Consider the following 12181-nt stretch of genomic DNA (forward strand, 5'->3'; position numbering starts at 1 on the left):
CGGGGGTTGCAAGCTCCATCCCCAGTAGGGAGGGTGTAGGAGGCAGCTGATCAATGATTCTCTCTCATCATTATGTTTCTCTCTCCCTCTCTGAAATATATGTTTTTTTAAAGTTTAAAAACAAACAAATCCCTTTAACCCGGTGGGCGTGGCTCAGTGGTTGAGCCAGACCTATGAACAAGGAAGGAGGTCACCTTTGATTTCTCGGTTGGGGCACCATGCTGGGGTTGTGGGCTCTGGAGCGTGCAGGAGGCAACCGATCAATGATTCTCTCTCGTCATTGGTGTTTCTATCTCTCTCCCTCTCCCTTACTCTCTGAAATCAATAAAAAAATAATTAAAAAAAAAAAGACTTAAGGGCCCTTCAACGGGGCAAGCAACACGTGTTGGAGCAAAAGGAGGTGTGTTCTGCTCAAGGGGAATAAGAACCGACCTAGAAAAAGGTGGGATTGTCTTTCCTTCCTACTTTATCGCCTGCCACCCTCATTTTAAAAAAAAGAAGAAATACACAAAATACTATTTAAAAGCATAAAACCAGCCACCAGAAGTGTCGTTTCCTTAGGCCCTAAGGCTTAGGGTCTGCGCCAGAATGCCCCAGGCCCCGCTTCCGTTCCGGTGAAGAAAGGGAGCGCGGCCCTCGGGCCTCCTAGGAGGGTCGGCCCTTAGTGGGAGGCAGGGATGAAGGGGTTCAGAAGGGTGTGGGGCGCAGGGAGGTGTCTGGGGCCCGAGGTCACCTGCGCTGCGGAAAGCGAGCTCGGCATCGGTTTCCTGTGCAGGACCTCCAGTCCGGATTTCACCTAGCTCTGCGGCCCGTCATTTATATGATGAGAACATGAAGGCCTGGACTATTAAATAGCCAGAAAAGCGTTTTTCCAAACTGTTTTACAGCCTACAAGGCTCGGCCCAGGCCCACGCGTCCCCAGCAACCAAGCCCGCCTGCCCGCGAGCGCTGCCGCAGAGGCCGGAAAAAGCCACTCGCCAGCACTCGCGCCACCCCCGTGCCCGCCGGGAGATACCACACGGCGGACCCCTCCGGAAGCCCGGAAAGGTATCGTCCCCGACATCTGATTGGTCAGCGGGGATCAGGGGCGGGGCTTCCGGAGCCTGGTTCCGCGCGCCAGAGCCCGCTCGCCGCATTGCGAGCCGGGCCAGGAGCGGGCGCCATGGTGAGGAGTGGTTGTGGTGTGCAAGCCCAGTGAAGGCCGCGTTTTGGGATTGGGTTCGGGCCTTGGTTCGGGCCTGAGCTTGGGCCTGCCGTGGGGGTGGGGCCGGGTAGACGCGAGGGCCGCACTGAAGCTGACGCCCCGGCTTCCTTTCCAGGTGCTGCTGCACGTGCTGTTCGAGCACGCGGTCGGCTACACGCTGCTGGCGCTGAAGGAGGTGGAGGAGATCAGCCTGCTGCAGCCGCAGGTGGGTGGAAGTGGTGGGCTCGCGGGCCGCCACGACCCCAGCATGCACCGCGCGCTCCCACGTGGCGGACCGCGCGCGTTGGGGTATGCTCTGTGCCGGAAAGCTCCTTTGCAGAGGGTCCTTACCTGTCTTAGTGATTAGAGTCGCCTTAGGATCACTTAGAATTCTCCCACCCTGTACCGACGAGCAGAACCGGGATTTAGGGCCCATGATAGGTTCATTCCCTTAAGCGTTCAGTCAGGTCTTATGTATGACCAGTGCTGAGAACCGCCGCTTTACTGCGCCCTACAGGCAAGAGCGAAGGAAGGAAGGCACTTACCCTTTCTCCCCTCCCTCCATCCCCCCAGGTGGAGGAGTGCGTGCTCAATCTGGGCAAGTTCCACAACATCGTTCGTCTCGTGGCCTTTTGTCCCTTTGCCTCATCCCAGGTTGCCTTAGAAAATGTCAATGCTGTGTCTGAAGGTGAGTACGCTACTTCCAGGTAGTTCAGTAAGATAAGCCAATATATAGGTCCTGCCATTGTCTAGTTCCTTTTCCTAGGGAACTTGTGATAGTATTTGCCTTTCCTCGGCTAATTTGTTCCAAATCTGATATGTTCTGGGTAGTATTTGGTGTGTACAGGATGTAATTTAGAGTAGTCTTAACAGAGCTCAACATCTGGGGGATATGGTAGGCTAAATGTTAATATTTAAAGCACATAGTTCAGCGTGCAGTCTTAGACCTTTTGGTCCCAGAAGGCAGATTGGGAACTAAATATTTTCATGGTGCTCCACGGTATGTTTTAAGCTTTCAGTTATGCATTTCACACTTGTACTGTTGTACCTGAGTTCTGTGCCTCCCCTGGTTAATGCAGGCTTTGCAGTGATGACTTGAATCTGTCAATCCCCTGAGTGCAATCACTGATGTCTCTATGCTTCTGAGCAAAGCCAAAAGCGGAGGGATCTAGGCACACCGTCCCAGCATGCTCTGGTGCACCAATGGTCTGTTAACCGACAGTTGAAGTGACAGGATCCCTTTTGTGATTTAAGCAGTCTGTTAGTGGGAGCTCTGTTTTTTTGCCCTGAGGTATTGTTCATGAGGACCTCCGCCTGTTCTTGGAAACTTACCTGCCAACCAAAAAGAAGAAAGTACTCCTGGGGGTTGGTGACCCCAAGATTGGTGCTGCTATACAAGAGGAGTTAGGGTACAACTGCCAGACTGGAGGTGTGATAGCTGAGATTCTTCGAGGTGAGACCATCTGTTAGCATTTATGCCATTTTTGACCTAATTGAGGAGGGTTCTGGAAACATTAGGGTGCCTAGGGTTGCTTCTGGGTAGCGGTCCTGCTTGGCTGTTGCCTTTGGGTGCAGGAGCTAGCTCAGAGCCTTCCCTTGCTCATAGTCTTACCCTCCTCCAGGAGTTCGTCTGCACTTCCACAACCTGGTGAAGGGCCTGACTGATGTGTCTGCTTGTAAAGCCCAGCTGGGGTTGGGACACAGCTATTCTCGGGCCAAAGTTAAGTTTAATGTGAACCGGGTGGACAATATGATTATACAGTCCATTAGTCTCCTGGACCAGCTGGATAAGGACATCAATACCTTCTCCATGCGTGTCAGGTAAGGGGAGGAATGGCCTAGCTCATTTTGGATCCTGAGATGAGGACTGGCTCCTATGGGCAGAACAATGTGGGGTGGGGCTGGGCCTCCTGGTGCTTACCACAGGCTGTGTGCTTACACTGACTGTACAGAAATAGGAGGCAGAGTAAACCTACCCCATATACACCTCAGCTCGGGCTCTTTGCCTGGTCTGTATTGTGAATGGGGAGACATTGAGTCAAGGAGGTTTGGAATCTGACTTGTTTTCACTTCCTCTGGGCCAAGAGTAGATGGTGGCTATAGCTTTATTTGAGACATGGCAGCTCAGCCAGGGAGTGATTGTGGCTCTTTGCAGGGAGTGGTATGGGTATCACTTTCCTGAGCTGGTGAAGATAATCAATGACAATGCTACATACTGCCGCGTCGCTCAGTTCATTGGAAACAGAAGGGAGCTGAATGAAGAAAAGTTGGAGGAGCTGGAGGAACTAACAATGGATGGGGCCAAGGCTAAGGCTATTCTGGATGCCTCACGGTCCTCCATGGGTCAGTACAGAGCATGGCAGCCAAAATAAGGTATGGGACTCTGACTATCTGGCCCTTACATTCCTACTTGGTGTCCTTCAGGTATGGACATATCAGCCATTGACTTGATAAACATTGAAAGCTTCTCCAGTCGTGTGGTGTCTTTGTCAGAGTACCGCCAGAGTCTGCACACTTACCTGCGATCCAAGATGAGCCAAGTGGCCCCCAGCCTGTCAGCCCTAATTGGGGAAGCGGTGAGTCATAGGAAACAAAAATGGGGGGATAAGGACTGTTACAGTTATATATCCATACTGCTCTGTTTCTTGATCCACCGTGTTTTCCCCGTGCACTTGATGGGAAGAGGTAAGGCAGGATTATGCAGCTGGTAGGTTGGCAAAACCAGCTTCTGTGACTAATTCCTTGAATCCTTCTCCAGGTAGGCGCACGTCTCATTGCTCATGCTGGCAGCCTCACCAACCTGGCCAAGTATCCAGCATCCACAGTGCAGATCCTTGGGGCTGAAAAGGCCCTGTTCAGGTACCAGTGAGGGCACCTGCCCGCACTCAGGTGCCACTTCTGGTGTCCACTACTTGTTTGGGGAATCACAGTGATGGCTAACCAGGGCATCCTGACCTATACAGGCCTCTGCTATGGGGGTGATGGCCTGTCCTGGTGTCTGAGTGATTCCCAGGGCCCAGCAAAGGGACCAAGTTTCCAGGTCAGCGACATTGGATGCCTTCTGCCTTGGGAGCTGTGGGTTGGCATGAAGTGGTTAGACCCACCCCAGCCTAAGGCTCACTCTGGAAATTGAGGGAAAGGGGAGGGGAGGAGCTGCCTTGGCTAATAGGGTTGAAATTTCTGGTTGTAAACTTTCCACTGAATGTTATTCTCCCAGAGCCCTGAAGACAAGAGGTAACACCCCAAAATATGGACTCATTTTCCACTCCACCTTCATTGGCCGAGCAGCTGCCAAGAACAAAGGCCGCATCTCTCGATACCTGGCAAACAAATGCAGTATTGCCTCGAGAATTGATTGCTTCTCTGGTATGGGTGAGGGAGTGGCATTTGTGAAGAAGGGGCTGGGAGGGAGTGGGGGACTGAATACCTTAGCTTCTACAATGATGGTAACATTTTTCGTCAACAGCAGTTCACCTAGTGAGTGTTGATACTTTGGGTCTGAGTGAAGCTGAGGGTAGAGGAAATACTGGGAATGAGTAGTTTGACCCTTTAGGAGCTGACAGGCTTTGTTTACCCACACACACACACCCAGAGGTACCCACAAGTGTATTTGGGGAGAAGCTTCGAGAACAAGTGGAAGAGCGGCTATCCTTCTATGAGACTGGAGTGATTCCACGAAAGAATCTGGAGGTCATGAAGGAGGCAATGGTACAGGTCAGTTTGGGCTTTGCTAGGTGGGGCTTTGCATAGCTAGCTGTTGGAGGTGATGAATTGCCTTAGCCTGACCTTGTAGAGTGGAGGCAAAAAACTGATTTAATGAGCCTGATCCAATGAAACCAGGAGGGAAACCTCTGTTAGGTCAGGGGTCTTCAGAGCCTTTCAGCACTTTTCTTTGGCCAGGCAGAGGAAGCGGCTGCTGAGATTACTAGAAAGCTGGAGAAACAGGAGAAGAAACGCTTGAAGAAGGAAAAGAAACGGCTGGCTGCAATTGCCCTTGCATCTCCAGAAAACAGCAGCAGTACACCAGAGGAGTGTGAGGTCAGTAGGCAGATCCTGAGTGAAAATCCTGGGTTGTAGGATTTTCAACAGTAGAACAAAGGATGTGACCTCAAAGTCATAGTCTTGAGTCCAGGCCTTTGGACTGAAACAAGGACTTGAACCTCTAAAACTGCCTCTTGATTCTATAGGAAGGAGATAGGTGCTGAGAGAACTTGTTCAAGAGCCCAGAGAGCTGGTTGTAGCACACTGGTTCCCTGGGCAAGTGTGTTCTGTCCTCGGCTGCCTGCCAGGAGTCCTCAACTGGGGGTAGTGTGAATTCCTGCTGTTTGTTCTTGGTTCTCGGCTGTGTGTCTTCCCTGGGATTTTCATAGCACCCAGTTTGTCAAACAGTATTTCAGGGTCCCCTATGGAACTAGGCATGGTGGTTTTATTGTGACCAACATGGTGGGGTTTTCTCTTACGGGCTTAATTACATCTCTCCCCACCTTTAAGTGGGAGTCACCTTTGGGGCGGATTTCCAGAATTCTATCCATATAAAAGCCATCCCAGAAACATTGGACAACTTTAGGGCATTTCCACCAGTTTTTCTGCCCTACTTAATTGCTGGAACTCTAATGGGGTGGGGGCTGGGAGTGTTGATACAGTGAGTGACACCGTTTCATGCCCATTTCCCCCTTTAGGAAACAAATGAAAAACCTAAAAAGAAGAAAAAGCAGAAGCTCCAGGAGATTCCTCAGGAGAATGGAACAGAAGACCCACCTGTTTCTTTACCCAAACCCAAGAAAAGGAAATCTTTTTCCACAGAGGAGTTTGTTAATGATCTTGAGACAGCTAACAATGGAAATCTTCCCAAAAGGAAGAAATCTTTAACCAAACCGGAACCAGTTAGTGAACCTGAAGAGGCAGCAAACAGGAGTGTTCTCAAGAAAAAGAGGAAACTCTCTTTGAAGGAGGAACCTCTCAGTAGTGGACCTGAAGAGGCTGCTAGCAACAAGAGCTCCAAGAAAAAGAAAAAGCTCCAAAAGCTAGCCCAGGAGGATTAGAATGGACAGTACCCTGGTAGGGTATAACCACCAAGTTACCCACCCCCTATGTCCCAATAAAAGAAAATTCACAAGAGTTGATTTATGCTTTATTTGACACCTTTACATGGGTGTGGTTGGGACAGGGCATCAATGACAGCCTCAGTGAAGTCTCGGCAGGTGGCATAGCCACCCATGTCAGGAGTTCGAACCTGTGGGGGAGAATTGTCATCACCCCTGTGACCTGGGCCCATCCCTACCCTCCCCCCATTATAGTTTCCCTAAGGAAGCCAGCCCCAGGATAACCTAGGCTCTGCCCAGGTGATTATGGTTTAGAGGTTTAAGGGCTCTTCTCTGGTCCACTGTACTGAAGGGAGATGTAGGTAGTATGGTCCTCGTGAGGTTGAAGGGAATAAGGGGGCTCTAGCCCCCATAGGGGTGCAGGTGGCCGATGACGGACTGGATGAAGTCAGTTGTGGTGCTGTAGCCGCCCATGTCTCGTGTCCGCACCTACAGCCACCACCGGCAAAAGCCGTGGGAAAGAAGAGAAGAGAGCCCATGAAGGGGGGTAGGGCACTGTGATGGAAGTGGGAGTCCAAGATGGGATAACAGCCAAAAAGAAGACAATGCAGCAGATGCAAGAAGGTTGCTAGGTTTGCAAGAACATGGACTTGTCCACTCAGGTCTTCTGAGGGCCAGAGTCACTAGAGCGATATTGCAACCTGGACAGAATGGATGGGAGGCTGAGCAGGAGAGAAGATAGGAAATGTAGACTGGAGACAGGATGAGAAGCCTTGTAGACAAGTAGAAGGAAGAAAATGGCAGGGGGATGCAAATGAGGATGGGCTTCCAGGGTGGAAAAGGTGACTGACACCCTTGCCTCATCCTGCCTGCTATCTCCCTCTGCTCCTCCATCACCATCCTCTCCCCCTAGATAGAGAGCTACAAATTCAGCATTAAGATGCCCAATAAGCCTGGCCCGGAGTGGCTCAGTTGATTGAGCATTGTCCTGTGCACGAAAAAGTTGCCGGTTTGATTCCCAATTGGCACATACCTGGGTTGCAGGTTTGATCCCCAGTTGGGGCATGTAAGGAGGGCAATCGATCTTTCTCTCTCGGCATGTCCTCGGGTGAGGATTAAAAAATAATAAAAGATGTCCACAAAAGAGCCAATGGATGGAGCAGGAAAGAGAATAGCAGATGGGAACTGAAAGGCAAAAGAGATCTAGAGCAATGGTCGCCAACCTTTTGGACCTCACGGACCACCAGTGGTCCGCAGACACCGGTTGGTGACCGCTGATCTAGAGGATGAAACAGCCAAGAGAGGAGAGGTGAAGAGCAGCCCTGAGAGGGACGGGCAAGATCAGAGAGCAGATGTTCTGGGGACCTATAGGGAAAGGAGACCCCAATTCAGGTTACCCAGAGAGTAGTTCTGAGGCCTTGAACCCCACAGCCTTTCCAAACTCACCTTGCCAACTTTTATCACCTTCTTCACTGCATCTGCAATCATGTTGGAGTGATACTCTAGACTGTCAATGTAGAGAGGAACAATTTGAGATTTCCCCCTTCATCAGGCCCCAATTTCACCACCTGTGCTCCCTCTCACCACCTGGCCTCCTCCTCCCGCCCACCACAACCTACTTGAGGTGTCGCAGCATGTTGGAAGCTGACAGAAGCATGGCTGTGGGGTTGGCTATATTTCTGCCCACTGCCTGGGCAAATGGGTGCCGGGCACCCTGTAAAAAGAAGGGCAGACCAGAGTCACTGGGAGCAGACATTATGCAGAAACTAAGATCAAGGAAAAGAGGTTAGGCCAGGTACACTGAAAGGAGGCATGGGATGAAACTATCAGGGGGAACCTGAGGTCAGAAGAAGGGCACCCAGAACTAGAGGAGGTGCCCTCACTCACCATCTCAAAGACTGCATACTCTGCACTGTAGCTCTCACCAGGTACCACACCAGCTCCCCCAACCAGGCCAGCAGCCAGATTGTCAATAATGTTCCCATAGAGATTGGGCATCACCAGCACATCAAACTGGTAAGGATTCTGCACCAGCTGACAGGGAGAAATGTTGGCATGGAGAAGAGAAGTAAATTCCACTCCCTGCCCTCCCTCAGCACTGAGAGAGTACACACACAAGGAGAGCCTTACCTGCATGCAACAGTTGTCTATGATCATTGTCTCAAACTTGATTTTGGGGTACAGTTCAGCAATTTCCTCACAGCACTGCAGAAACAACCCATCCCCAAGTTTCCTGTACATGGGCCAAAAGGAACAGATTCAGCCAAGAGAGTGCAGGGGACTACCTTCCCAGGAACCTACCCCACGCAAAGCCATGTCCCTCACATGATGTTCGCCTTGTGAACAGCCGTGACCTTGTTCCGCCCCTTCTTAGTGGCATAGTCAAAGGCGAATTTTGCAATCCGTTGAGATTTGGTTCGAGTGATAATCTTCAAGCACTCAATCACACCCTTTGCACTCTGGGTAGGAAGAGAGAAATAGCTGAGTGATACTGGAAAGAAAGGAAGGCGCTATGCCTCTCTCCCACCTTCACCCCTGCGCTCCCCAATTTCTGGGACCTCACCTCATGTTCCAGAGAGCTGTACTCCCCTTCTGTCTGCTCTCGAATGATCACCAGATCTAGATTGTTGTGTCGAGTCTTGTACCCAGAAAGTGACTTCACATGGACTACATTGGCAAACAAGTCCAACTTACGCCTGGGGGTGGGACAAAGCCATCAACATTGTGCCTGGTGCCCCAGAATCCCTCTGACACATTGCCCCCACCACTTACCTCAGTCGCATATCATAGGAGGCTAGATCCCCCTTATACTCCATCGGGGTGTGGATCTTTCCTGCACAAACAAAGTTGCAGGCGTGGGGAAATGTCAGGCACAAGCCAAACCCAAGGAAACTCAGATCACTGTCCAATCCCCTCAGTGACAGAATGCAACCCAGACTCCCATCTCCCACTCCCGATCAGTGACCTTTAAACTTCTCTGGAGGGATGGGGCAAAGGAGAATAATGCAGTTAAAACCAGAAACATTTTGTCTAACACTTTTATTTTTAGTCACATGTATGTTGAAACCTCAAAGTGACCTAAAAGAAGGACAGAAGATTTTTTCATGTTATCAAAGAACCTGGGTTTAATATGTTGAGAAACAATGCTAAGGGATCTGTGACCTTTCTTGATGTTTCTGTGTCTACCTATTTGACATTTTCTCAACCAACAATTATTGAGTATGGACTATGTGTAAGGAAGGTACTAGGTATATCAACCAAAAACACAACACATACCTCCTGCCCCCAAGGGGCAAACAATATTGTAAGGAAGACAGATAATAAAAAGGACATGGTTTTTAAAAACCATGCGAGAAGCCCTAGACAGTTTGGCTCAGTGGATAAAGTGCCGGCCTGTGGTCTGAAGGGTCCCAGGTTTGATTCCAGTCAAGGGCACATGCTTGGGTTGCAGGCTTCATCCCCAGTAGGGGGCGTGCAGGAGGCAGCCAAACAATGACTCTCTCATCATTGATGTTTCTATCTCTTTCTCCCTCTCCCTTCCTCTCTTAAATCAGTTTTTTTAAAAAAATGTATATTTTAAAATAAATAAATAAATAACCATGGGAAAGGATCTTAATGACATACATAGAAACACAGAAAGAAATTCCCTGCGGTAATATCAGGAAATATCACGGAATGACTGGCACTTCAGCCAGACCTTAGGTAAAGTGAGTGTAGTAGATTGAACAGTAACCCCCAAAGTGATATTCTATACCTCAACCTATAAATGTGACCTTATTTAAGAAAGTGTTAGGAAAAAAAAAAAAAGAAATAGTGTTTGCAGATATAATTAAGGATCTTGAGATGAATCAACTTGGATTAGGGTGGGCCCAAAATCCAATGACAAGCCCTTATACAAAAAAAAAGGAGTAGAAATAGATACACAGACACAGAGAGGAAAAAGCCAGATGAAGATAGAGGCAGAGATTGGAGTGATGCATCTACAAGCCAAGGAACACCAGGAGCTTCCAGGTGCCACCAGGAGCTGGAAGATTTCTCCCCTAAGCCTTCAGAGAGAGCCCTGCCAAAACCTCAACTTTGGAATTCTGACCTCCAGAACTGTGAAAGAATAAAATTTCTGTTATTTTAAGCCACCAGTTGTGTGATAATTGGTTATGACAGTCCTGGGAGACCAATACAGTGAGTGAGGAGGATTCTGACAGGTAGCATCAGAACATTCTGGGCAGAAGGAACAGCATAAATCAAGGTAGTACATACATTTGGACACTAACACAGCCTAGTCCATAGCACAGAACAAGTGCTGTGGAAATGAAGGCAGAAAAGCTGAGAGTCACTGTATAAAGAACTTACGGTCCTATGCTAAGGCTGGGCCTGGCAAAGTCATGCTGCTCTTTCCAAGAGAAGAGATGCAGATAATGGACTGCAGGGACAGAACTGGCAACCAAAAAATCGAATGAGGAGATTCAAGGAGGGAAGCAGAGGGAAGACAGAAAAGTGGTGGCCAGAGTAGCATTCTATAAACACAATTAACAAGACTTGACGACCCATGGTATATAGCCCCATGACGGACACCAAATTCCTGCGGAGACAGCTCACATGATCTCTCAACTCCTGTGTTCCAGCTGGAAGGAACCAATGGTCATGAACCGATGGGAGCTCAGGGAGAGTTCATGTAGTCATATGTGTAGAGGGAAGCTGAATGAATATTTTTTTCATTTGATTTTAAATGACACATAGGCAAGAGGACACACATACCAATGAGGGCCACCTTGTTCTCCTTCATGGAACTCAGAACTTGCTCCAGCTTCTCCTCAGAAGCCATGTTCTGCACCTCGCTCAGGTAATGCTCCTGAAACTCCACTGGGACACTGGCAGCCTTCAGAGACAGGTCCCAAAAATTACAGGGTCAGGATCAAATAAGTTCTTTCCAAACCGCCCCCCACCCCATCGTCCCTGCCGCTGATCCCCCCAGGCAACTCGCCTTGAACACCTCCTTGACAGCATGCATCAGTTCGGGCCCCACGCCGTCTCCTGGCACCATGGTCACAGGAAAGGCGCCCTCCACCTTCACGTCCTCGGCCTGCGACCGGGGCCATCAGAGATGGTGCGAGAGTAGGAGCAGGAGTCCGGGAGAGGGGAGGGCTGGGGAATCGGGGAGGGGACAGGAGGGGGCGAGGCCCGAGCGGGCCTTGCGCTTACCTGGCTCCGCGAGACGGAGTGCGAAACGGCCGAAGTACCCAGGCCCCTCCATGCCCCAGGGTTCGGGGCGGCGACCAGCGCCTGCGAAGAGACACAGCCTGTGTGTGAGGTCGGCCTGGACCCTCGCCCGGAAATCTACGGTGAGCCGGGTAAAACCCCGCCGACCCCCGCCCGCCCGGCCCGGCCTGGCCCGCTTCCCGCCTCACTCGGGTCAGCCAGCGGACACTGCTGAGAGCCGCCATGTTCATCGCAGGAAGTCGCGAGGGAAGTGACGCCGAAGCCTGAGCGGCTCGGCACCCTGACTTCCGGTCAGTCCCAGGACCCTGGAGGGTTCCTCCAGCCAGCTCCCCCACACACTTCTCGTCTTTCCCTTCCGTTCTCTTCTACTTATCCCCTCCCCAGGAGACTGACGGAACACACAGCCGCTTTCTTTATTTCTTTTTTTTCAGCCACTATATTTAATTTATATTGAAACTTCAACGTAACTTGAAAGGATAATATCAGATTTTATGTTTAGCAAACGAAGACCTGAATTGAATACCGAGGTGAGACACATGCGGCTCTCAGCAGGGTGAAAGGGACTGATGAAGGGCACTGATTGACTCAAGCAGAGGAGATGACTGTTCGGTAGGAAGTTAGACATGAGCGGCGGGGGTGAGGCCTGCCCTGGGGTCCATGACGGAGAACAAGGTGGCCATCATTGGTATGTGTGCCCCCTGAGCAGGGGTCGGACCAACATTGCCTTCGGACCCCTCTC

General features: G+C 50.4%; 2 protein-coding genes across 6 annotated transcripts; one reads left to right on the top strand and one right to left on the bottom strand.

Moving 5' to 3' along the window:
- Positions 1-1082: 1082 nt before the first annotated feature.
- NOP56 (NOP56 ribonucleoprotein) lies at positions 1083-6301 on the top strand. 3 transcript variants are annotated; one of them, XR_013961487.1, is made up of 13 exons: positions 1083-1165; positions 1320-1409; positions 1757-1871; positions 2475-2636; positions 2806-3004; positions 3339-3526; positions 3608-3759; positions 3942-4042; positions 4401-4549; positions 4776-4897; positions 5084-5221; positions 5371-5488; positions 5863-6301. XR_013961487.1 is itself a non-coding variant. In XM_080685584.1 (12 exons), the coding sequence occupies exons 1-12, from the start codon at positions 1163-1165 to the stop codon at positions 5386-5388; spliced, it is 1437 nt and encodes a 478-aa protein (XP_080541710.1). In that variant the 5' UTR covers positions 1085-1162; the 3' UTR covers positions 5389-6301. The 3 variants fall into 3 exon arrangements, 2 of the variants coding, with proteins under 2 accessions (XP_080541710.1, XP_080541709.1); XM_080685584.1 differs by having other exon boundaries at positions 1085-1165; positions 5371-6301; XM_080685583.1 differs by lacking the exon at positions 5371-5488 and having other exon boundaries at positions 1085-1165.
- On the bottom strand, positions 6302-11734 carry IDH3B (isocitrate dehydrogenase (NAD(+)) 3 non-catalytic subunit beta). Of its 3 annotated transcripts, XR_013961488.1 has the most exons (13): positions 11631-11704; positions 11425-11505; positions 11207-11305; positions 10981-11101; positions 8998-9058; positions 8789-8921; positions 8551-8684; positions 8356-8458; positions 8113-8259; positions 7845-7939; positions 7672-7732; positions 6511-6714; positions 6302-6416 (listed from the first exon to the last, which is right to left on the bottom strand). XR_013961488.1 is itself a non-coding variant. In XM_080685586.1 (12 exons), exons 1-12 carry the CDS (start codon positions 11670-11672, stop codon positions 6628-6630), a joined length of 1164 nt encoding a protein of 387 aa, XP_080541712.1. In that variant the 5' UTR covers positions 11673-11734; the 3' UTR covers positions 6302-6627. The 3 variants fall into 3 exon arrangements, 2 of the variants coding, with proteins under 2 accessions (XP_080541712.1, XP_080541711.1); XM_080685586.1 differs by having other exon boundaries at positions 6302-6714; positions 11631-11734; XM_080685585.1 differs by lacking the exon at positions 6511-6714 and having other exon boundaries at positions 11631-11705.
- Positions 11735-12181: the final 447 nt, after the last annotated feature.

This window comes from Plecotus auritus (assembly GCF_963455305.1).
Source record: "Plecotus auritus genome assembly, chromosome: 8".
NCBI lineage: Eukaryota > Metazoa > Chordata > Mammalia > Chiroptera > Vespertilionidae > Plecotus > Plecotus auritus.

Excerpts from the sequence above, each read along its gene's own strand:
- NOP56 (XM_080685583.1), top strand. Across the intron at positions 2,637-2,805 it reads GATAGCTGAGATTCTTCGAG|GAGTTCGTCTGCACTTCCAC; the intron begins GTGAGACCATCT and ends ACCCTCCTCCAG. Across the intron at positions 4,898-5,083 it reads TGAAGGAGGCAATGGTACAG|GCAGAGGAAGCGGCTGCTGA; the intron begins GTCAGTTTGGGC and ends TTCTTTGGCCAG.
- IDH3B (XM_080685585.1), bottom strand. The coding sequence starts at position 11,672 with ATGAACATGGCGGCTCTCAGCAGTGTCCGCTGGCTGACCCGA. Across the intron at positions 8,459-8,550 it reads GTTCACAAGGCGAACATCAT|GAAACTTGGGGATGGGTTGT; the intron begins GTGAGGGACATG and ends GCCCATGTACAG. Across the intron at positions 7,940-8,112 it reads AGTATGCAGTCTTTGAGATG|GGTGCCCGGCACCCATTTGC; the intron begins GTGAGTGAGGGC and ends TTCTTTTTACAG.